General features: G+C 31.7%; 1 protein-coding gene across 6 annotated transcripts in view; it reads right to left on the reverse strand.

The window, feature by feature from the left end:
• Positions 1–25,327, reverse strand: part of emei (transmembrane protein 161-like emei) — a 41,292-nt gene extending 15,965 nt beyond the window's left edge. The window contains exons 1-6 of one of the 6 annotated variants that reach the window (XM_035361911.2): positions 25,121–25,327; positions 16,509–16,609; positions 12,321–12,419; positions 5,252–5,500; positions 911–1,065; positions 735–795 (exon numbers count right to left, since the gene is read on the reverse strand). In XM_035361911.2, coding sequence (XP_035217802.1) covers positions 735–795; positions 911–1,065; positions 5,252–5,500; positions 12,321–12,419; positions 16,509–16,609; positions 25,121–25,123 — 668 coding nt within the window. In that variant the 5' untranslated portion in view covers positions 25,124–25,327. Of the gene's footprint in view, positions 1–734; positions 796–910; positions 1,066–5,251; positions 5,501–12,320; positions 12,420–12,725; positions 12,854–12,983; positions 13,034–16,508; positions 16,610–23,308; positions 24,159–25,120 lie in introns of those variants that run through there. The other 5 variants (XM_035361912.2, XM_035361914.2, XM_035361916.2 and 2 more) reach the window with 5 other exon arrangements.
• Positions 25,328–27,272: the final 1,945 nt, after the last annotated feature.

The following is a 27,272-nucleotide window of genomic DNA, read 5'->3' on the forward strand; positions in this document are numbered from 1 at the left end:
TGGAATCTCGATTCAGAACAGGCAATGCAGAGTAGAAAATGTCTTCACAAGAAGATGGAAAGAAAGATGTTCCTACTTATTTGATTCCCAATATTTGTGCAAAAAGGGACAAGGTGAAAAGGTTTGTAGAACATTATCATCTGGATAAAGCACTAGAAAGCCTCATGATAAATATTTGCACCAACAATACTACTGTTTGCTTCAGAAACACCTTAAAATATAAACAGCAAAAAATCACAGTGCACGAATTTTTCATGAGATGAAGCCTCAGTGACTTTCAAGTAGAGGCAAGCAGTAACATTTTGCCCTTTCGGCTTCTGCACTATTTTTTACTTAATGTCCTCAACTTTCCATACAGAGATAGATGAAAATCTAATGCAAGTTCTCTTATTTTTTACGTATTCAGTATTGCGTTAAATGTTGTGTGTGTGTTAATATTATGAAGGTAATATATTTAATGAATTTCATCAGATGACAAAGTATCTTCAGAAAAAAAATTAAGTTTGTCAACCAAGGTGTCACTGTATAACTGTAAAGTCATATCATGTTTCAACTTTACATTTATTTAAAATTTTAAAAAAATTTAAAAAGAGAGAGAGAGAAAATGAGGGGAGAGGGAGACAGACATATCGACATGCATTAAGAAGGGGAGAAATAAAACAATAAAAGTTGAGAACCACTATTTTAAATAAAACATGAACAAATTAATCAAAACAAAGAAGAAAATAATTTACCTGGAATTAAGCCCTTGATCTTTTAAGAAACTATGAGCACTTACATTAAAACTAGTATAAGCTGCGAAAAAAAAATAATAAAGTTTGTATTTTTAATTTTTTTCCAATATATTTTTAGGTAATTGGCTTAAATAATTAATTACAGTACATAGAATATCAGATCAATGGAGTATTACCTGGCTCCAGACCAAACTCTAAAAAGTCTTCATCAGCAATGAGAACAATCATAGCAATAAAGAAGAATAAAAATCCAGCAGTTAAGCACAAAGAACGTTCTCCTACTGCTTCTTCCCCTCTGAAGTATTCCGCAGTAAGAGATAATAATATCTTACTATTGAAGTTAATGTGTATAAAAAGACTCAATACTGTTCAATATTTACATAATACAACATAGTACACTACAACATTTAACATTATAAACATCAGTACCTCTAATACAGCATATATATGGGATATTTATTTTACACAACATACAGCGAGTTCCTTTCTGTAAAATCTATCGTGTCTATTTTAAAATTGTGCTAATATTAATACAGTACAAAGTCCATAATCCAGACGTCCATTATCCGGAATGATCTATAACCCAGACCTCAAAGCCACAAACTTTTTTTTTTTGGTATGCTTTACTCATGCATGTTTAATGTATAACGGATGGTATAAGCTAGACTAAAATTATCTTTACTGATTCTAAGGCATTTCAGTTAATGTTGCAGATTGTGCTGTTCCTTAATCTTCTAATTGGATTTGGCTTATTATTTTTTGCAGACTGTTAGAGCAATTTTATAAAAAGTAAGCTTGAACTTTCGATTATGTCAAAAAGAGTTTCCAATTCTGGAGCTGCCAAAGGATCTACAAAGCGAAAGCATGTTTTGATGTCCATCAAACAAAAAGTGGAGTTGCTGCAAAAAATGGATAAAGGCATATCTGTTTCAAAATTATGCTAGGAGTATGACATTGGAAAGTCAACTGTACATGACATAAGCAAAAAAGGAACTTTTTCAATTTTTGTGGGTTCCGACACCTTACTTGCAATGAATAACAGAAAAAGAGTTTGTTATGCTAAAAGTGACAATCATGACAAAGTGATGATTGAATGGGTCAGACAGCATCGCAGCGAGGGTGTGCCATTGATGGGTCCAATGCTAATGGCTCAAGCCAAAATATTTCATGAAGAAATAAACTTAAACACTGAGTGCACATATTCGACAGGTTGGTTAACCAAATTTTAAAATGGCCATGGTATAAGACAAAAATTTTATGTGAAAAAGCTTCAACTGATACTGAAGCTGCTGAACAATTTGCAGATGAATTCATTGAACTCATTACTAGTGAAAAATTATCTCCAGAACAAATTTACAATGCTGATGAAACTGGTCTTTTCTGGCAATATGTACTGCGAAATACCTTGGCAACCTCTACAGAAAAGGCACCAACTGGTGTCAAAGGTTCCAAACTGAGACTGACAATTTTAGCGTGCGCAAATGCTGCAGGAACGCACAAGTGCAAACTTTTCGTAACCGGAAAACATGCACGACCTCGAGCATTTAAGGGAGTAACGTTTCCCCCATTTTATATCGTGCAAATAAAAGAGCATGGATGACACAAGCGTTGATGAATGATTGGTTTGAAAATCATTTTATACCTGAGGCTCAGCGACATTTGAATTCTGTTGGTTTACCTGATGACTCAAAAATAGTCCTGATTGTTGACAACTGTTCAGTGCATACTTCACTTAAAGTTTTAGTGAAAGTTAATGTATCCGTATTATTCTTCCCTCCAAATTATACATCTATCATTCAGCCTATGGATATGGGAATAGTGCATGCACCAAAATGTAGGGTTTTTAAAATCTATGTTAAATTTCTTGAACAATAGTAAGACTATTCAAGACTTTTTGAAATTCTTTAGCATAAAATCTGCTGTGTGGAGCATCGCAAGATCGTGGGAGGATGTGTCTCCAGATAAGTTAAAAAATGCTTGCCATAACTTATGGCCAGCTACCATATTTCATGGTGAGGATGATGAATATGATAGCAGCAAATTTGAAGGTTTTTGGACATTGCAAACTAAAGGTGAAATTTTCCAGTTATTGGATTTTGTAAAGAAATGTGGAGAAGGGGTAATAAATGAAGATGATATAACAGAAGTTTTTCATTGCAACAACATTGCCCCAATCATCAATCAATTAACGGACGGTAAAATCTGTAGTATGGTTCTAGATTCAGAAAATACTGCTTCCAATAGTGAAGAAAGTGACAGAGAGGTTACTGAAAAAGAAAAAATTTCGATTGACAAGTTAGTCAGTATTCTCGACACAGCAATTACAGTACTTGAACAGCGGAACTTTGTAACTGAACAAGAAATTATGTCTGTTTATAGAATTATAAAGAAAGTATTAGCACAAAACAATGAAGCAACTTAAACAACATACATTGAAAGAAATGTTTAATAAAGTATACAAATAAATATTAAGCTTTTTTTTTTTTGTAAATTTTGATACCCTTTAGATCATAATTGCTCTTTATTTCATAAATTACGGTTTCATATTTTTAACTGTATAATTTCTGCATGCCATCTTACCAGATTTAAATTGATGATCTATAATCCAGAAAAACCCCTAATCCGGAATCGAAGTCCCGCCGAGTCTGGACTACAGACTTTGTACTGTATCAGTGTATAATAATAGTCTCTTGTGTCTCTTTTAGAATATTAAAAAAATGAAAGATAATTATTAATGAAATCATGCAAGGCAATATGTATTCTTTTCTTAAATAGGACATACAATGCTATCAATAGATAAAATGTGACTGATCAATAACCATACACTAAAGCTGTCCTACAGAAGACTAAAACTAATACCTGAAAAACATAACAATCTACAAACATTATAAATACACTTTAGAAACTACTAGAAATAAAACTTTTGTATACTCATTTATAGGGATAAGTTTAAATCCCTAAATTCTCTGTACATTGAAAAAGATTCCAAATTTAAAAGTTAAAATCTTTGTGCTATTTTTATCATTTTAATCTGAACTTGAGAAACTGCCTAAAAATTCTTAATTCAAAATGAAATTTTATTTCAGAGTGCTATCCAATGAAATATACAAGAAATTTCAAGTAACTGGCAAGATGCACTCTTTTGCAAATTCCCAAAACTAACTCCTGAATTGTCTTGATGGTTCAGAACATAATCTACTTCTAATTGACCCAGGATGCTTTTAGCAACTCAATCCTTTGTATATAGAAGCTTTATCACTGATATGCCTTCTGCTGCTGAATTTTGAGCTGTTAATCAAAATTTGAAGGTCACATTTTACTTATTTCATGAATATTTTTTCAGCGGGACTTCAATATTTAAGAGATTTACTTAACTGGATTTGCATATTTTAAACAAACATACGTGTTTTTAAAACTGGCATCCTTAAATTTGTTTTTCATTATATGCAGTTTTTAAATTTTGCTTTACTTGAAGAACATTATAATATTAAGTCAATGATCGTTTTCTTCTTAATACTTAATATTACTAACAGAAGAATTTGGATTCAAGAACATCTACTTGTACCACCTCTACACATTTATTTAATTATTTAGGTCAGAATAGCATTATCTTAACAACAACAAAATGATATTTAGAAAGAACTGAAGGGTACAAAAAATATCTATTAATTTAAGCAGTAAGTAATTATCACATTCATCATATATGCTCTTCTTGTGTAGTGGCTAATGTGTATGTTCTTGTTGTACAGAAGTTATCACATCCAGGCTAACAATTAAAAGGCCCTTACTTCAAATCCCAGTGAGAATGCAGTTTTGACAACTCACAGGCACCAAAAAACCTAACAGTTTTTATAGTCATGCCTGAACAAAAAATATGATGGATGATAACTCATCATCATCTAGATTTGGTCGATTGGGTCTCACGCCTTTTTTCGGTCACCCTTTATGTAGTGTGTGCAGGAAAGAATATAAAGAACTATTGCACCATGTTTATATGCTACCCTGGTGTAAGTGTTTATTAAATCCAGCTAGCAACTGGAAGATCTGTGGTTGAAATCCTAATGAAGGTATACTTTGATTATTCATGTTTTTCAACACCACAAAAACCTAATAATCTTATGTGATATTCCTATCTACACTGCAACATACAATTTATGCAAGCTTTCAATCAGTCTTTTATTGAGATCAATAAATTCCATCCATTAATGATGTTACTTCAAAACACAAATTTTTACATAATTATAATAGCATATTCCGTTAATTTTTTTAATTCCTTTCTGGATTTTTTTATAATGTATTAAAATTTAAAGTGTGAAAAATGGCAATACATTCTGCTCCTTTAATGTTACTTTGACAAAAAATAATTTCTGTCTATATAAGTCCAATATTCTTTATACATTTGTTACTAAATTAGTTTTGCCAATTACTGTAATTAATATATATTAACTTTTCCATTTTATTTTATTCTAATATGTAATCATCCATCTGTTTCTACAAAATATAGTCTAAAAGGATACATGGCAAATCCTATAACGAGTATACACCAAAGAATGCTGAGATTCACTTCATCTTTAACAGGAATAAGAAAATAGTAAACTTCTGTAATAATGTACACAAATAATGCACAAATAGCAAAATCAAGCAACCACTGATATTCAGAGTAATAATGAAGCTGTATCATATCTTCTGGTTGCACTGCCGTAACATCAAGTTGCAATTCAATGTTTTTGGGTACCATAAATTCAGAATCTCCAGAATCATCTCTCCTGCAATGACATAAAAAACACAATCAATAAATCAAACGTTTATAAAATATTATTGTTAACATTCTGCACTTCTAATACATTACTTTGCAGAAAAGTGGTAAAATCATCGAAAACAAGATAAAATAATGTAGGTTGATACATTGAAACAGTGTTTAACTACTACCACTAATATTTAAATGTGTTTTAGTGTGCCAACTTAGAATATTTTATCTAATTTTCAACTCCATTTTGAATGTGTGTGCTAGTTAATTCTTCATTAAATGGTAAAATCCATACTACAAAAAATTAGGACTAAAATTATATTAAACTGAGAAATTGGAAAAACAGTATTTTGCTTCTCAATCCTCAATACTGGATTTGTCTTGTAAGTATCTGAACTGGCTGTAGTATGTCTGAAAGGTACAGTGAGTGGAAAAACTTGTGATGCAAAAATGCAGTGGGATGTTGTCGCAAAAGCACAACTAACTGTAATTGATTCTGAACAGTGAAAGAAAGCAGGTCATTTGCTCATATAAGTATTTTAAAAAAATTGAGCTTGCCAATGGGCGACGTAAAGTCTGCCAGGAGGGTCGGGCTGCGTCCCTCATAGCATATCATATATCAATCCGATTACTTTAAAGATCAACTTTGTATATAAAGTTGGCATATACATACAGTAACTTGATTCCTTCACAAAATTAATTTTTTTGGAATGCCACTTAAGGTTCTGCTAACAGTTTGCTGAAGCTCTTAAATGCTATTAAATTAATGACAAGACTTCATTTTAGGGAAGAGAAAACAATTTGCAAATACAAATTTACATGTAATGTAATGCAGCTTTGCTAGGAGCAGATTGACAAAAATATAACTGTATTACAGTGCTGTCTTCGATATTGTTTTCTATGTTTTACAGCAAACCTTCATAGCTATGCTTTGCACATGTGTTGAATCCATAACAAGAAATGTTAATGTGATTAAAACAAATGATTAACTGCAGAGAAAACTCTGTTTATAAGCAAACTATATTTTAGAAAAAACACGTTGAGATTTCACTGTAGTAAATGTTACAAATTATCATTTACCAAATTTGCTAAAATGCTTAAAAAAAAAAAAAAAAAAAAAAAAAAAAAAAAAAAAAAAAACCTAATCCTAAAACTGAATAGACTTACTGTAGTTCACACTTATTGATATACTAACACCAAAACTGCAAACAGAGTGTATTTTAGGTTTTATGGAAGAGGGTGATCAGCCAGGATGCCAAATTCAGAAGAATATCACTCTGCATAATCAGCATGTTTTGAGAATATAGAAAAGCTTCCTTTGGGAAATATTCTATCATTGTTTCATTATTGTTGGTTTATAGGAAAGGCGTTCAAAAACATTTTTGCCCAGGGTGCTAAATACAGTATAGCTGGCCATCACACAGCTGAAAAGCAGCTTTGCCTGTATCATTTGCACCTCCTCAAATACTGCTGCAGTTGAAGGTCAAATTTAAGAAGCAGAAAGGTCAATGCTACAAGCTGAAATATAAATCTTTTTCTCTACACAGCTCAAAAGCATGATATCTGCAATTAATGTGCTATTAATTAACTATTATGTTTGATGATGACTTCACTGACGGACTTGTTTACATTTGCCTTCAGAATTTATTGTTTTTTTTTAAATACATGCTATTCATATTACAATTTAACATTGCATTAACATAAAATGGTTGCTTTTAATGCACTACAATACATTGCATAATGCATTCATTACTACCAACAAGAAGGATGAATTGCAAAACATATTTCTATTTAACATTGTCTTTTTCATAAGTCAAAAACTAAACTTGCAATAAAATTTTGTACTTTTGGTAGTTATAATGCAGTTATAGTTACATTTTTGATTAATTACAGTAAAAAAATTAATTCCACTGCAATTAAATACATTGATTCATCTGAAGAACTTGCATAAAACAATATTATGCAATCAAACCTCTTTTAGATGTTGCTTGGACTGCACAGTGATCCACTCATCACCTTGCTTTCTCACAGCTCAAAAGGTACCAAATATTTCTCCATATAAATACGTTTTCCCCACTATTGGTCAAAGCAAAGCAAAATTCCACATACTATTACTAAGATCATACTTTTATTCTATTTTTATTGCCCTTTACAGCAGAACCATACAGTTCCCCGAGCTATTTATGCAAAAGGTTTTTCCAGAAGATATGAGATGATGTCGGAATCTAAAATTTCTTATTTTTTTCCTCTCTAGATTATTTCATACATTGAAGAAAGAAGTCATGTTTCTTTTTTTTGTCTCTTCTGGGAATTCTTTAGTGTCATGTGACTAACTGTTCACTATTTGAACTAAAAAATTCAAAATCAGATCAGTTTAAAAGTAGGTTTGGGACACTGCAAACTTGCAAACATTAATATTGGTGCTTTTTTTCCCTCCAAATTTATATTTTGAACAACTTTTTAAGCTTCATAAAATTCTATAAAGATTTTTCTCTATTAACATTAAACATAAATTGATTAAAAAAATTACAACATGGATATGATAAAAAACAGAGATAATAAATATTTATGAAATATAATTATTAACATAAGCTGCTTTTATTAATGCTAGATGTGAAAGCAACAGCACTCTTAATCTTAAAGGAAAACTTAAAATTGAGTAAAAAGTTTAAAGTAAAGATTACACATGAAGTTTCAATCAACTGAAAGCAATACTAACCTAATAATTTGAAAAAATAAAATTCAGCAGCATTCCAAGTTCATGAAAACCTCGTAAAAGTAATATATCTACAAGATTCCGATCTACAACTATTTTAAAACAAAATAAAACAAATGCCATGTTAGTGAATAAAAATTTTTTCATTATTTCTCTAGATTAAATTATGAGCTAAATGAAAAAAAGTCTTAAAAAATCAGTGTAACTTCAAGTAATATGCCAGTTTTAATCAGTTAGAGTGAAGTACTGGCATGATTTCTTCTTCATTACTTAACAGCCCATGGTCATTTCTGGCCTTCTCCAAGCCTCTCTGCTTTAAAGAATTACTCTTCACTTTTGGAACTTTAGAATGCTTAGGTTATCTTCTACACAATCGACCCATCCACGAAGGGTCTAACCTGAGATCTGGTACCCATGGCCTTTGCCAGAAAGATTTTCTTATAACATCGATGAATTTTGGTCGAATGACCAGCCCATTTAAGGTATCCGACCTCGTTCGGGTATCATTTTTTTTAATAATGGTTTTTATTTTAACTATAAACATATTAATTTGAAGATAAGCATATTAATTAATTAAAACAGCTTAAAATGTAAGGCTGAGTAGTTTTAACTTAATGAAAAAATATTAAAATTAAGTTAATAATGAAAAAAAAAAATAATGAAAAAAAGGATAATTTTTCCTTTACTGCAACAACCATGGTGAAAAATTTATATATAAATATGCAGTTTTTTTAATTTGTATTTATATTTACACTTGTTTTGTATGCAATGAAGCAAAATAATTAAGAAATATTCATATATACTTGAGATATGTCAAAATGTATAGTATTTACTGTATATTTTCCTATTATTGCATCCAAAATCTAAAAATAAAAAGTAACAATTCAACTTCTAATTAATATTTCTAAAATCTTCCACTTCAGAGCATGCATCAAATTATATGAAACATGTATAGAAAGCAAAGAATTTAATTTTATCGATAAAATCTTGAGTTATGGCTGTTACTATTGGCAATATTTACAGAAAAACATTTTTCAGAAAACAAGTTTAAAGTTTTCATAAAACAATTTCTTAGTGAAAGAAGTATCTCTGATAATTAAAATTCGCCTGCTTTGTAACTGACACCTTATTTTTTATTCACACACTTTGCACTTTTTCTTTCGAACAAAGCGTAAATTTTTATTTGGGTTTGTGGAATGCCGCCAAGAGCCATGATTTTGCACTAAGCTTTCGAATTCCCTGCTCAGTGTAAAATTCAGGATACATACCAAACCTTGAAAATGCTTCAAGCAAAACTATAAATCCATCATTAAATAACATTAAATAACACGACACTTACATTTGCTCCAAACATTAATGTTCGCAAGTTTATGAATGTTTCTTTCGGAACAATTTGCAATAAAATGCCTTTAAAATGTTCCTTGATATTTTGAGTTTTGCCATGTATGCACTTCTTAATAACTCTTGTTTATGTAATCAACTCCATATATGTAGGTTTAATCAAAATATATGTTGATATACCAGAGGCTTTTGCCTGATTTTTTTTCTTCCTGATTTTTTTCTGATTTCTGCAATCGCACATTCCAACTCATTGATTGAGGAGAGTATTGGCTTCAAAGGAGAACTACAATGGAACAAGCAGCTAGTACAACATGCTGCATCTCAATTAAGTTTCCACATTACTTCTAATTGCAATCCCTAATTCTGCAGTTTATCAATAAAAGAATCAGCCGGTTTAGCTTTTCCTTTCAATTCAGGAGTGGAATTTTTTACTTTTCGTAGTCTACTACCAACCCTTTTCTATAAATGTCCAATGCATTCCAGTTTCTTGACGGAATCTTTACCTTATATATCTTTCACAGTTAAAAATCCCTTTGAATCCCCATCCTCATAATACTCCGTGTACTTCAGCTTTCGTAAAGTAATAAGTCACTCAAAAAGCGCATAAGCACCAACTGCTTCCATTCCCGAGGCTGCTTTTTTATAATTTGCAGAACAATTATGTTATGCTTTACATACGTCGTGCTGAAGATTGCCTTCCATTCTGTTTATTTTGTTGCAATTGATGCAAAAATGTGACATAGCTTTCAAATCAAGCGCTTTGTCAACGCTAATCGACAAAGCAGCAACACATCCATTCAACGTCGAATACCCTCTGCGCCAAACTAAATACGAAATTAAGGGAAAAAACTATCGCCGGATTCTTAAAATGTAATACAAAATATCTAAACTTAGTACGACGGTTTATAATTTACAAAATCTTGATAATAAATAAGGTTTCTTAATAGGTATATCTATTTAAACGCTCACTTTCGGCCTAGAATATTGGAACTTCCGGTTCATTCTGTTACAGAAAAACGCTTATAATTCAGTTCTAATTAACCTATCAACAAGCAGAAACTTGTATTTCATAGCCAAAGATGTATTCTTTAAGATAATGTAATAAAGCAAAAATTGAAATTTTGACCGAAAATCGTCTTTTGTACGAGGTCGAATACCCGACCCATCCACGAAGGGTCTAACCTGAAATCTGGTACCCATGGCCTTTGCCAGAAAGATTTTCTTATAACATCGATGAATTCTGGCCGAATGACCAGTCCATTTAAGTCTCTATAGTTTGAGCAATATGCTAATAAACCAAATATGCAATATTTAAGAAGATAGATTTAAAAGATTTCAAAGGTAATCCTTGACATGTGATGATTTTCATATCATGATGGCCCAAAACTAAGATTAAATATTCTCTAATTTAAATTGACCACCAGCATACACATACATGCATTATTTTTTACACTCAATGCAGAAACATCACTCTACCTACTAAAAGTGTGATGCGACCTTTGTCAATGGTCCTTTTGCATTATTTGCTTGTTGTGCTAAGTAATAGAATATGCTTCTGCAAAAAAGTGTGATGCAGATAATGCACTTTTTGAAAAATATGATATTGATCAACATATCCAGAATGCTGGAATTTCATGGAAAGAAGCCTCAGAATAATTCATGACATGAATTTGGAAAAAGCTGTTACTACAAAAAATATTAGAAGTGTGAATTCAACATGAAATCTTGAAACAAACTGGCAAAGAAGTGGTTGAAATAGAGCCTATGCTTGATTAATCACGTACTGATGATGATTTGATTAATTTTCAAAATGAAAGATTTGAAGAAGAAGAAAGGCATAATGAAGAGGATGAAAGAAGAATTATAAGAATTTACTACAAAAAGATTTTCTGAAATATTTTATAAATGAAACCACAGTTTTCCTTTGCTTGTAAAAATTAATCAAAAGATTGGTCATTTTGCCAAAGTTAAACAGCAAATTTGAGAAGTCTACATTAATGAATTATTTTATTAAAGAAACTAGTCCCAGTTGCAATGAATATCAAAACGACATTAATTATTCATTTGTTACTTTCAATGAAAAATATTGCTCATATGTTTACGTGATTTTGTTCATGTTAACTAATTACAGGAAGAATATAGATTAATTTTACAACATAGGTTTGCAAATGCTTATGTGTATGCAATAAGAAAAGAAATGTTTATGATTGCCATATTACACACATTGTTATATTCATTTTGTGTTAAACAGACACTTTATTTACCAATTATAAAAAATATCAAGACCTAGATAATTTGGGACTTATGTCAGACCCCATTTGTGATGGAACCATTGGAACTGCACTCGCTGTAAGCCAAAGACTAATTTATTATGTCTTCTAGTGAATAGAACAGTAATTTAGTTAGAATAGAAGACAAACACGCTAATGTGGCAATCAAAATCGCAATAACAACCTTGTATTTAGCGCACCTATATTAAAACACTCAATCGATTTCGAGGGCAGACTGATATCTGGTTACGACCACGTGCAATGTGCTGATAATGACCACATGTTTCTGAGCCCCCTTTGCCAATGCTTTATTTTTCTTCTTTTTTCCCCTTTCTAGTTATTTCGTTCTACTGATGAGGAGGGACCTTTAACTTGCCCTCAAAATTGATTGTTTTAATATACATACAGTAAATACAAGGTTGTTATTGCAATTTTGAGAGTAATTTAATTGCAGAAATCTTAATGAGATCCATGAAAGCATTTCAAAAGATAATATATATATATATATATACCTGTCTTTACCCTTTTTCCCTTTACTTTTTCCTGGATTACGTTGCAGCCCAGCCACAGACAACAGCTCCTCATCAGATGGATGAAGGTAACGCATAAGCCTGAAAATTTTACAATACAAAGATTAAAAATATATAATTAATGTTACAAAAGTATTAAAAGAAATTTCTGAAAGCCATGATTATGAATGCTTTAAAATATAATTTAATCCATTTACAACAAAGAGTCATAATGGTATAAATCAGCAGTTCTGATTATTGGAACTAATCACAGTTTCTAAATCTTTCTTTCATTTGATGGTAAAAATATCATGACCACTTTCTGTGGGAAACTTGTAACACTTGTCAAGAACAGTTTGCAAAGGGAATAAATTGTTTAGAATTGAAGTGGCATAAAGTCACACTTACATCATACGATTTCTAAACAACTGGTTCTCTGTATTGCTTTTGCATGTTCCTACATTAATTACATCCAGATGGACAGTACAAACAGGACATTTCTTCGGTACTGAGCTAAACATGAATGAAATCCACTTAATAAAAATTATTTAATCTCAATGTGGGATCATTTTGCAGACTGGTCTTCACCAATAAATTTAATTTATATTTAAATGATTAAAAAAAAGACCTTCACATTGTTAAGTATAAACAAATTGGGGTACTTACGTATTAATGCAACCACCTAGATGCACTTTGGCCATTTCGTGATTTACTATCAACATTTATTGTAATTGGACAAAGCTTATCACCATATCAAAAGAAAACAACGTTTAGCAATTTAAAATGCAAATTTTAATTATTAGGTTAATATTCCATAATCGGGGTGAGTGTCAAAATTGGCGAGTTTTTTTATTTGATTTCGTTACGGTTTCCGGCTGTATGTTTTCTTGTGGCAAACCTAGAACTTTATTTCAGTAATAGTAAGAGTGTGAATTTAGCATAGCCAGAAAATTTTTTTAACAATTTAATTTTGAAATACTGTGTTTGTTTTTAAAAGTTTTACTGTTTATTATATACAGTCAAAAGTTGTTAATCCGGACTCGTCGGGACTTCGGCAATTCCGGATTATCGATTTTTCCAGATTATAGATCATCAGTTTAAATCTGGTAGGATGGCATGCAGAAATTACAAAATTAAAAATATGAAATCGTATTTTATGAAATAAAGAACAATTATGATCTAAAGGGTATCAAAATTTACAAAAAGAAAAAGCTTAATATTTATTTGTTTACTTTATTAAACATTTCTTTCAATGTAAGTTGTTTAAGTTGCTTCGTTTCATGTGATAATACTTTCTCTTTAATTCTATTAAACAGACATAATTTCTTGTTCAGTTACAAAGTTCCGCTGTTCAAGTCCTATAATTGCTGTGTCGAGAATACCGACTAATTTGTCAATCAAAATTTTTTCGTTTTCAATAACCTCTGCTACTTTCTTCACTATTGGAAGCGAATTATAATGACGAGGAACTTGTTTTAAATCATATCAAAGATGGAGTACATCGAGATGAAATACTACATTTAGTAAGGAATTATAAGCCAAATAAAACAAAAACATCTGCCCTGAAGATAAGGATAGTGCTGACAGATCAACTTCCAATTCATTGCGCGCCGCGGCGTTGCCCCCACCGAGCAGCGTGAAATTGATAAACAGATTTCGGATTTCGAAACATACTTTCGCTTTAGATCCTTTACATATTAGCAAATATATATCGGAAATTCTATTTGATATAATCGAAAGTTCAAGCTTACTTTTATAAAATTGCTCTAACAGTCTGCAAAAAATAATAAGCCGGATCCAATTTGAAGATTAAGGAACAACACAATCTGCAACATTAACTGAATTAGATAATTTTAGCTTAGCTTATACCGTCTGTTATACATTAAACGCGCATGCGTAAACGTTTTATGCGCACGCGCACAAGCATATTCGCAGCCGTAAATGTCTTACGCGCACACATAAACGCCTATGCGCATGCGCAGAAAGTTTTTAGCTTTGAGGTCCGGATTATAGATAATTCCAGATTATGGGTGTCCGAATTAACGACTTTTGACTGTATATATCTATTATATTTATATAAATATTTGCAGAAGGTTATGCTGTTGTTGGTGGGTGAATGTTGGATTTCAGATGACGTGAAGTTATGAATGTTTTCATTTAATTTTAGTTAGTTAATTATTATTATTATTTTTTTAGTTTTGTTTCCTGTGTGTGGCAGTCGAAAGATGTGGAATATTTAAAGTTTTGAATGAAAGTTGTTTAGTATGTTGAATCACAGGATGTTCAACTATTCTCTCTGCACATAATAATTACTGTTCACCACTGTAAACACAAATTTCCTATTCTGTTCACAACCCCCCAAAAGACCCCACAGATATTCTATCACCTGAGTGTTGGCATTACAGCAGGATCAAAAACATTTGCGATGTTATTTACCATTAGGTAGATGTATGACATGATTCATACTCATAATCAGGGCTTAATTTCTAAAATTAGAAGTGCCGGAGCCCTATGACGGAGACCGTCAGCAAAGAAGAGCAAGAGTAAATAAATAAATAAAATGACTATTAAACTCATTAATAATTTTAAAATTAAATAGTTTTATTTATTGAAGTAATTAAATAATTAAAGATTAAAGTAATTAAATAATTAAATTGAATGTAAAGAGATAAATTAAAATTTAATAAGGGATTTTTAATATAATTTTATTGCTAAAAATAAAATTTTCGAGATAAAATTTCTACTGATATTCTTATTTAATTACATATAAAAGAAGTGCTGCAGCCTTCTTCTTTAGGGCTCCGGTGCGCTCTGGCTAGAATTATGACCTACTACAAAAACAGCTCCGGTGGGCTCCAGCCCAATTTAAACTCTGGTCGTAGGGGGGGGGGAGACGTTCTTTTATCATCGCAAAAAGTAAATATACTTATAGCTGATGAAAATTCAGATAATGCTAAAAACAGGGCGAAACAGAATGAGGGTGTGATGGTATGAGTAGGTGGAAACAAAAAATGAGAGGAATATTGGTGAGAGAGAACATTTTCTTTGACCACGGCTCTCTGCTGATATAATTATAGCCATCAAGCGGATGTGTGTCAGGATAAAATGAGTCCTGAATAATGAATAATAAATAAGGATGAATGTAAAGTTGCTGTTTACACTTTTCACCCTCCTGTATTTGGTTACATTAGTGGATACTGTGGGAAGATGATGTATAGGACGTGCTTGTTCAGTTTATCTCAGTATTTCACTCTTATTGTACTCGCTGTCACTTAATGCACATTTAAGAACACAAATTTTCTTTCCTGTGAGGATAACTAACTCTAACCATCAATAACAATACACTAGATACGATGGCATTTTACGCGTTCCTAACAAACTTCCCTAAATTTATTGCCCTTCTTAAAGGGAAAGGTTTCCGTATGTGAGTGAGGGGACTTTACTTGAACGTCTCATGTTCTCATTCGTATTTCTAGGAAAATAGAGTATTGCAAGGTCTGCTTATTGTTAAACTAAAATGTTAGGAATTCTATTATTTATTTATTTTGTTGAAATTGTGGCTAAGTTTTATAAAAAGAAGTACCGGAGGTCATTTTATTTATGGCTCCGGTGCACTCCGGCTAGAATTGTAATTTATCTTAAAAAGTGAGAAGTAGCGGAGGCGGGCTCCGCAGCAATTTAAGCACTGCTCATAATCAAATGTAAATACAAGGTAGGTTGCTTGCTCACGAGAGAAGTGAAACAAAGAAATGAATCAAACTAGACTAAAAACTTAAAATTAGGCAAAACAGCAAACTTATATTTAGCTTATGTAAATTGAGCAAATTCTTTTATTTCTGATGAAGAAAGACTTGTGCTTGATTACCCACAAAATCAATATCATTTTGATTAAAACCTATACCAAACATAAAGTTGCTGTTTTGCCTAATATTAGGTCACCTGTTGTGAGAACACCATTTTGTTCATCTCTTGGTAATTCTTAAATTATAAAATAATCTAATTTTTTTAAAAAACACTATGACTAGATAAAAAATATAATTATGCATGTAATGCTTATAGAGACAACTGACAGAACACAAACCAAATTGGCAACATTTGAGGCTGAGGAAATATACCAAACAACAAAAAGTGCCAAGTGAAATGGAACAGAGCCAAAACTTAAGGAGAAAAGCATCAAAAAGTGATTATTACCTATATGACAGTAGCCACCTGGCAAGAGAAAAATGTGCTGAAACTTTTTGGAGAACACTGGCCATGACCATAGTCACAACCAATTGAACACCAAATATAGCCTATAATAGGAATGAAAATATTTTTTATTTAAGTTTAAACTAAAGCTCATAAGTTACGTTCAAAATAGCTGACATCTATTTGCATCAGATCAAAGTTTCCATTTTCTATGTAGCTTTATACAGCAGAAATATAACATTTTCTAATATATACTCATACTAGGCAAAATCATTAGAAACATCTATGACATCATATAAATTAGACAAGGGGTTAAAATTATGACTTAACACATATTTTTAAAAGGTTGTCTTTTTCCTTAATATTCACACTGTAAGTTGCATCTTGCAACTAAAACCTTTATCCAATATAAAGAATACATAGGAGATACACTCATTGCGATAAAAATTTGTGCACCAAGAAAGAGTTGTCAGAATGAAACAAAATTTTACATATTTCAGTACTACTTTGATATAAATAAGTGATGCACCTTTAGTTCATAGGCTGTCCAACTTGTCATCCCAAATATGCTCGATTGGTGACAAATATGGGGATCGAGCAGGCCAGGTAAGGGTGTTAACATAGCGGAGGCAGTCTTGTGAGATCCATGCTGTGTGTGGCCGAGCATTGTCTAGTTGAAAACAGGCTCCTGGGAGCTCTGCCATTAGTAGCAACACATGTGGCTGAAGGATGTCATGGATGTACTGCTGGCCTGTCATTATGCCATGGATCAATATTAGGGGTGAATGTGTATTGTAAGCAATGGCACCCCATACTATCACACCAACTGTGGGAAAGGTGTGTCGTTGTAAAGATGGATTGAGGTGTTCACCATGGGGCCTCCACATGCAAACATGATTGTCATCACTGGTCAAATTGAATCTAGATTTGTCGGCTGAAGACGACCTGGTTCCATTCCGTTAAGTTCAATCCTGTCGTGCGCGACACCACTCCAAACGGCGGTGTCATTGGCAGTACACGTAATGGCCGCCGCGATACCAGATGTCCTTCAACCAGGTGGCTTGCGATGGTTCGGGACGACAGAAAGGCTTGTAATGAAGCTGCTGCTTGTGTCTGGATAACGGCAAATGAGGCAGGTGGCTCTATTGAGTGCATGTCATATGAAGTGACTGTCTTCTTGATGACTGGTTTGTCGAGGGCATCCTGAGCCTGTGTGAATGACGTCTCTTCTTTCCACTGGTTCCAACAACTCCTAACAGTAAAAATCAGAATGGCCTACCTGATAAGCTACTACCTGAGCTAACAACCCAGCTTCCATCGTCCCTCTCTCAAACTCTAACAGCTGCTGATAGTGGCTTCGATGGCGGAGAAATGGCATGTCTACCTCAGCGTTTTCTTAGCAAAAGATTAAGTACACTCAAACAAACTCTGTTTACCTATTTTATACTCCAAGAAGAATGAAGTTCAATGCCCTATAGTGGCATTATGCAATGCACAATCACGTTACATTTCTAATCATTGGCATATCTACAGGACATGTACCTTCATACCAAGTTTCATTATGATCCCACAATTATTTCTTGGTGCATAAATTTTTATGGCAATAAGTATACTCATATTTAAACAAAAAGTAGCATTATTAAAGAAAATTTTAGTCCAAGGAAATATAGAATTATGCCCCTAAAGAGGGTCATTTATTAAACAGTAACAGAGGTATAAAATGCAAAGTACTTTTAAATGGAATATAATACATTTTTATGTAAGTCTGTGATCACAAACTTAAATAGCATGCAAGCCAAATGCACTATAGAAAAGCAACTGATGGACCTGAATTTCTATATGTATATATATATAAAGAAATATAAATATTTTTGGTACTACACTTATATACGCCCTCAGGTCGCCAAATATGGCGATATGTGTTCTGCATTGGTTTTTGACATGATGTTGTTTGTATGACAACGCTTTTGACGTTGAAACTTTATTTTGCTGTAGTGGTTTTATTTGCTGGTTGGTTGGTTTGGTGGGCATTTTGAAATGGCTTATGTTGAAATGAAAGATGTGGTGGTAAAATTTCAGTCGTGTATTTTGGATTTTGTGCAAAGTAAATTTAGTATTAAAAGGTACAATGTTGGAGTTGTTAACGAGTCTTTCGTTCACGGGTCTGCGAAGTGTATTTTTGGAATTTCTGTGGGAGCCAGGACTTCTTAAGCGGAGTTTGGTGTGTCCGAAATGCGGAGCTGATGACAGAACTCATACGAAGAATGGCGCTTCTGATGGACTTATGTGGGTTTGCAGGCAAATGGCTGTGGGTTGGTTGTTGTTTTGCTGATGTTTGAAATTGATATTTCTGCTGTTTGAAGAAGCATTCACAATGGTAAGTGCATTTTATTTTATTGTTGTGTTTATTTTGTAGAATGTTATGTTCATTGTTTTTTTGCAATGAATTTCAGTTGTTTTTTGAATTGTTTGTAATTTATTTTAGCTTATTTTGTTGATTTGTGCATAATGCCAATGCTGTGCAATTTGCTGATGTTTTTGTAAGTTAAAACAGAAAGCTGTGTGCATGGTATTGTTTGAAATTTATTATTGTTACGTTAATTTATTTTAGCGAGGTGTGCATAGTTCCTAGATTTCTTCGCTGCATAAATTGTGCAATTCTCTTCTTCTTATTTTTTTTTTAAGTTCAAACAGATTGCTCTGTACATGGATTCTTGTCAAATATTTTTGGTTACAAACTTTGCGTTTTTGCGACTAAATTTCTTGTTTAGAATTTTTGGTGTACATTGTGTGTTAAAAACGTGGTTTTCTGCAGACATTTTAGGCTTAAAGTTCAAAATGTAGACAAAAAATTTAGCTAGTAAAATGGCAAAATGGAGTTTCACACCAAAAATGTTTCTCAAAAAATTTGTCACCAACCGAGGGCATATAGGTATAAGAGTAGTTCCAATTCTTTTAAACCCGTCCTGCGCAGAATTGATGTAGAATAAACTGAAAGCATCTAAATTAATCAGTAAATTGGAATAAAAGCAAGGGAATTCTTTGCAACTGTGTATAAGAGGAACACAATATCAAAACTAATCCAATTACAGAAAGAATTCATAGTAGAACAATCTCGAAAAATAAAAATGCAAAAGGGAAAAATACGCAGAATTATACAAATAAAAATTAATCTCCTCTTATTGAAACTCCAATTCAGAACTCCTCAGGGGAAAATGAATTAAAGCTTCATAAAAGTCGATTAAGATGTTTCGTTCTCCTGGTTCATTTGAGATAAAAAACCATAAAAAGATTTCATAAAATTTTTATTAAAGACTTCAAAATTCATATAAAGCCAAAAACCCGAATCTCAAATGCACCAAAATTTTCTCTACACATTTTCGAAACACCTAGAAAAAGAATAAAGCATTACATAGTGCCAAAATGACAATTACAAACCATGGAACTTTACATTATGCACACTGAAATTCAGAAAAACTAATTGGTCTAAAACCAATACTATATGCTAATCCGAAATTCAAAAGCAAGTAAATAAAGAACAAAACTAATAGTCATTTAAACAAACTAAAAAATTGGGAGGTCCCCAATTATGTTAAACTAAACTTTTAATATCAAGAAAATGAAAAACTGTACTTAGAATTTCTACAAATAAAAAGTCAAATCTGTTCTTTAAACAGCTAAAAATTGAAAAGCTGTTTGAAAAATAATTGAAAAACGCAAACTTACTGAAATTTTAACATGACCTTCTATGCGTGATCTATCTAAATTCTAAAGACGACCAAACTTGCTAAAGAAAGTAGAAATCAAATTGCTCTAGAGAAACTGAAATTTTGTAGTTCTTGGATAAAGTGTGCGATAAGGTTCAAACTGTCCAAAAGCAGAACAAAGTATTTTCACATGTGTTAATGCACTACCCTGTTATATTTTGTGTCAATGTTTGGGTGTGGTCTTAAAAATTATTACCGATGAGGAAAGGATGATTGTCAACACAAAATGGCTGCATAAGAAACTTCTAAAAGAAGCTGCTCTCTGTAAATTCTTACAGCGCGAACACAGAACTGGCTCAAAATTTCGGAAAAGAAAAAAGGTAAATGTTACAAAAGATAAAATTCTTCACGTAATTGGGGTACAATACGCCTTAGAAACTAGAAACCCCATTTTTTTTAGTAACCGCCAGATTTGCCAGTTATTTAACCCTCTGACCGTTATAGGATTTTAGATCCGTCATGAAAACCGGTATTTAAACAGCATTTATTAATTGGGTTTGTGTAATTACTTATTTTAGCCTGTATTTTCACAAACTTACATTCATTAAGATTATATTTGCATTATTAAAGAAAGTAAGAAAACAAAATATCTTAAATTATAAGCTAATATATGCCACGTAGCAAAAGTTCTGATGACTGGATAAAGCCGGTCAATAACGCTCAGAGGGTTAAATTTACAAAATAGTAGAAAGATAGTACAGTCAAAAGTCGTTAATTCGGACACCCATATTCCGGAATGATCTATAATCTGGACCTTAAAGCTACAAACTTTCTGCGCATGCGTAGCGTTGACGCATGCGCGTAAGACCTTTACGGCTGCAAATATGCGTGTGCGCAAAATACGTTTATGCATGCGCGTTTAATGTATAACGGACGGTATAAGCTAAGATAAAATTATCTAATTCAGTTAATGTTGCAGATTGCGTTGTTCCTTAATCTTCGAATTGGATCCAGCTTATTATTTTTTGCAGACTGTTAGAGCAATTTTATAAAAGTAAGCTTGAACTTTCGATTATGTCAAATAGAATTTTCAATATATATTTACTAATATGTAAAGGATCTACCAAAGCGAAAGTATGTTTCGAAGTCCATTAAACAAAAGTGGAATTGCTGCAAAAAATGACCTAACCATTCCGAAATCTGTTTATCAATTTCACACTGCTCTGCGGCGGGGATGGGGGGGGGACGGCGCGCAATGAATTGGAAGTTGATCTGTCAGCACTATCCATATCTTCAGGGCAGATGTTTTCAACACTGCGGCATGCAATAAATTGGAAGTTGATCTGTCAGCACTATCCTTATCTTCAGGGCAGATGTTTTCATTTCATTTGGCTTATAATTCCTTACTAAATGTAGTATTTCATCTCGATGTATTCCGTCTTTGATATGATTTAAATGAAATTCCTCGTCATTATAATTTGCTTCCGATAGTGAAGAAAGTGACAGAAAGGTTATTGAAAACGAAAAAATTTCGATTGACAAGTTAGTTGGTATTCTCGAAGCAGCAATTACAGGATTTGAACAGTGGAAGTTTGTAACTGAACAAGAAATTACGTCTGTTTATAGAATTAAAGAGAAAGTATTATCACATAAAATGAAGCAAACAACTTACATTGAAAGAAATGTTTAATAAAGTAAACAAATAAATATTAAGCTTTTTTTTTTTTTTTTGATACCCTTTAGATCATAATTGTTCTTTATTTCATAAATTACAGTTTCATATTTTTCATTTTATAATTTCTGCATGCCATCTTACCAGATTTAAATTGATGATCTATAATCTGGAAAAATCGAAAATCCAGAATCGCCGAAGTCCCGACGAGTCCGGATTAACGACTTTTGACTGTATATAAAAATAGTATAGTTTTCAGTTTTATAAGAATTTTAAAGTCTTTAATAAAAATTTGCTGAAATCTTTTTATGGTTTTTGATCTCAAATGGACCAGGAGAACGAAACGTATTAATCGACTTTTATGATAGTTTAATTCATTTTCACCTGATGAGTTCTAAACTGGAGTTTCAATAAGAGGAGATTAATTTTTTTTTTATATAATTTTGTATATTTTCCATTTTGCATTTTCATTTTTCAAGATTGTTCTACTATGAATTCTTCCCTTAATTGGATTAGTTTTGATATTGTGTTAAACCTCTTATACACAGTTGCAATTATTATATTATACCGAATTGCCGTGCTTTTATTCCAATTTACTAATCAAAATAGGTGCTTAAAGTTTATATACATATATTTACAAAACAATTCTTTTGAAAACAAAATTTAAACATGCCTAGAAAAATTAATTCTAAATTTTTTACTTTAAGTCTTTATATAAATAAATTAGAATATTTTTTTTCTTACATATTTGTCAAAACACACATAAACAGTAATAATAAAGATACAAGAAAAAAAATCAAATTTATTTTTGAAATCTAATGTATTTCAAACTTACTGACAGCTAAATATTAATGGTTAATCTTTGGATTATGGTAACTTAAAGATTTTTTGGCGAAAATTTGGCGACCAACCCTGCTACAGCAACCTGCTATTTTGTTTTGGATGCCATTTTGTTTTCACGAAGTAAAGGCATGTTTTTTTTTTTTTTTTTTTTACTCAACATTTTTTCCGACAATCTGCTAGCCAAATTACGCTTATACTAGAACTTTTATGGAACAAAAATGCTTAATCATGACGGAGATTAGGTGCGAAATTGGGAGAAAGTGCAGAATCGCAAACTGCTTCCTGCGGTTTTAAGAATTGCACATACACGGTATCCATGTACACATCGATCTATTTTCACTTAAAAAAACATCCCAGAATTGCACAAAAATGGCATTGCGCACACTCTTGACTTTATCCATATACACTACTAAAGTCCTAGTTAGTAACCTTTATCACCTTACCAAAATGTCGCCAAACTACCTGTTACCATATTCCAAAGATTAGCCATATTAATTTTCAGACTGACATTCATTCAGATAATTCTAATATACTGAAATAACTACAAAATATTTTATTTTTAATTCAAGCTAAAAACATACAAACTATGAAAATATCCCAAGAAGGACGAAAATTGAGAATAAATAATGACAGCCTATTTGCTCTCTTTCATTTATTAACTTTTTATTGGATGCAGGCAAAAAAAAAATATACATATTTGTTTATATTTTACTATAACATTCAGATGCAACTCATGGTGTTTTGCTTTTGATGAAATTCCTAATGTTTGAAACAAACTAATAGAAAGTAACTTTATCACCAACTGCAGATGCTCATCGACAAATTGGTTCTTTCCTTAGACTTATAATTTTCAACTACAGGAAAAAGTGTGAAAATGTGAATATACTCCCAAGCAAGGTAAGTAATTATTCTTAATGCAAAAATTTGCAACCGATGGTACTTATCTTTTGAAAAGTATGAATAAAAAAAAATTTGATCAAAACTGTATTTTCAAACATTTGAATAAGATTTATATTTATTATAAATCAATTAGCCCCATTTAAAGATTTTGCAGAGAAAGCTGAGACAATAAAAAAAAATCAAAGTTTGGAAAAACATGTCTTTCACAGGTAGCCAACAGGTTTAACAACAGAATAATTACTAATCAAATAATGTAGACTGTAGCTGATCAAAAACGTTGCTTGATGGTTATTATAAAAGAAATCAATAATTTTATTTCAAACTTCATATTCCGTTAAGGACAACTGTGATAAAGCAATTTGTGTTTTTTTTCTGACAATACGCCACTCATCCAAACGAATTCGAAACTTTATGGAAAAGCCAGATTTTTCATTCAGTTTGATAAATATGGCTTAATTAAATCGACATGGAAGTTAATGTTAAAAGTGAACCTTCTCTTAGAATAAATATGTAACTTATTATTGACAAATACATAGAATATTTCAATTTTAATCAGTAACACTATATAAAATTGGTTAAGAAGTCTGAAAAAAATTATGTTAATGTCTTGGATTATAATATATCACAATAACACAACTTTTGCAGTCATTTAATTTAGATAAATAAAAGTTTAAAGATGCTGTGCAACTGCTTTAGAGCAAAATTAATTCATAAGGAAGCAGAAATAAATAAGTGGTAGGAAACTGGAAGAAACTGTTAAATGAAATGCCAGTATCCAAATATATTAACAGTTCTTAAAAGATTTCAGGATACTAAATTCATTAAGCAGTTCTGCACTATTGGATGAATCTACAAATTTGAACAATGATAATTTTAAAACATTTATATATATTTTTTTTGTTTAAACTGTCATTACAGTTTAAATAATACTTTTAATATTAACTGCAGTTCCTTCTACAGTTATAATATGGATGCTTGTGAGAATACAATATGTAGTTAAATACTTCATTTGTTTCTCTTTTATATATATATATATATATGCATTTTTATGACTATCGATCGGACTGACTGTAAATATGCAGTTAACAAAAATTTCTATTGAGGAATGCTGTTTTAGAGATTACAAATGAAGTATCGCACCATTGAAAAATCATAGCTGAAAAGTCAATGCATGTGGATAAATTCTCAGACAATCTTTCGTATAAATATCTTTCCATGATTTCCCATGCAAAAAAAAAAAAAATATATGTGCGCTAACAAGAACAGAAGAAGCACAATAAAAGAAAACAAAATCAACAGCAGTTTCGATGTTGTATTTAATTCCTTTTCCTATAAAATTTAATAAAGATATTTTCAAAAGCTTGTTTCGTGAAGAATAAATTTTTATACATAACAAAACATCACAAGTGAAAGTAAATTTTCAAAATAAACTCATAATCATTAATCAACGAAGGAAGATACTAAAAGAAACACGCAAAATATGAAAATTTTACCATGTGTGCAGGTAAAAAGTTTTGATTTAGAAATCTAAATACAATAGTAATAATCTACTAAACAAAACGCATTGTAAAGACAAATATGTGGTATAAGTAGGGCAGAGTATAAATATAAACAAATGCGCTAATTTTTGCTTAAGTCGGTAAATTAAGAGTCGGTTTGCGGTTTGAAAGAAATGCATGCATTTCGGGTAGCAGACGCCGGATCAAACGCTTGCCCTCTACCGGCTGTTTTTGAATTATATCTGCAAACGTTAATTGAACTCCAGATATAACGCAAAAACATGCAAAATGAGTTGCTACGTTTTGATATTCATTAATAATGTCAACAAGCACAGAGTTCAAAAACCAACCTTTAGTTGTATGGAAAAATTATTAAGAGATCCATGAAATATACCTCTTGAAAAGGAAAATAATTCTAAAGAGTTTTAATGATTAGCTTTCTTTTGTGTGTGGCAACGTTGTCTGTATTCCATGATTTTGTTTTGAGTTGTAGCTTTCGTTAATAAATTTGAATTTCGTTTTGTTTTCTTGAATTTAAATGAAAGATTTGGAATCTTCTTTTAAGCTAAAATTATCTAATTCAGTTAATGTTGTAGATTGCGTTGTTCCTTAATCTTCCAATTGGATCCGACTTTATTTTTTGCAGACTGTTACAGCAATTTCATAAAAGTAAGCTTGAACTTTCGATTATGTCAAATAGAATTTCCGATATATATTTACTAATATGTAAAGGATCTACAAAGCGAAACTATGTTTCGTCGTCCATTAAACAGAAAGTGGAATTGCTGCAAAAAATGGATAAAGGCATATCCTTTGATTATCTAATCATTCCGAAATATGTTTATCAATTTCACGCATCACCGCTTACCGATAGGTTGTTTAGCAACATGGGTGTCGTGAAAAGACACATCATGCCCGTTTCCATCCCAAATGTTTCGTCGGAAAAAGAGAAAGTTTTTTTTTTCCAACTTTTGAAGATTCCTTTTTCGACTCGACACCCAAACCCATCGGCAAGAAAAAATAAGTTTTTCACCTGATCTCTCCTTCTTGAAAGTCATTTGTTAAAGTTTCACAAAATATATCTGTACGCGATGGAACAATTGTGATACGTTTATTCTGACTGATCTGACCAGCTGTGGATTACATGATCATGCTTTCTTGAAAGTCATTTGTTAAAGTTCCGCAAAATATATCAGTATACGATGAAACAATCGTGATCCATTGATCGTGACTGGTCTGGCCAGCTGTGGATCACATGATGTTGCCTTCTTTAAAGTCATTTCTTAAAGTTTCCCAAAATATGAAATAGATCATTGAATTTGCACATATTCATAAAATGTCATTCAAAATGTAATAGAGTCTAACAAATCTTTAAATACTTTAAAGCGAAATATCAAAGTATTGAAAAGAAATAATAACATATTTTCTATAAAAACGGCTGTTGAGTAAAACATTTATAGCCTTGAAAAGCAAAAAACAGTAGGAGGGAAAGAATATTAAAATACGTCAAAGTATTGAAAGGAAATAACATATTTCTAGTCTAATGAAATACAAAAGAGTAGGAAAACGATGTTTACATACCTTCACAGAAGCTCTTTCCAGGAGAGAGAAGCGTGTATCCACGTTGAGTGCACAGCTCAGACTGATCTGAAGCTGAAACGCGAGTGGTTTAAATAGATAAGCGAGAGTTCCTTCTAGAAACAATTTGGATCAGTCTTGTTTTGATCATCGAGTCGAGGGAGGAAGAACTCTCAGAGCTCTGGAAAAAATTTCTGAGTGGCTGAGTTGTTAAAAAAAAATTGTTAATTTTTATTATGTCTTTAGTCATAATAAAAATTAACTTTACCTCCCCTATTTTGGTTCGAATCAGGTCTCAACATGTTTCAACATGCTTCTAAAGCAGATTTCCAAGAAAAAGATGACTCATTCTTTTCTTAGAAATCTACTTTTAGAAAGGGTGAGGCATTATTCCCAGAGAAACGGAGAAAGATAGTTAATTTTTATAATGTTTAAATACATTATAAAAATTAACAAAAAATTTTTTTTCACAACTCAGAAATTTTTTCTTCAGCTCTGAGAATCTTTCGCAGTCGACTCGATGATCACAACAAGATAGATCTAAATGGTTGCTAGAAGGAATTCATAC

Source organism: Stegodyphus dumicola, chromosome 10 (assembly GCF_044657685.1).
Source record: "Stegodyphus dumicola isolate Sdum_Otavi_A_Nest chromosome 10, ASM4465768v1".
NCBI lineage: Eukaryota > Metazoa > Arthropoda > Arachnida > Araneae > Eresidae > Stegodyphus > Stegodyphus dumicola.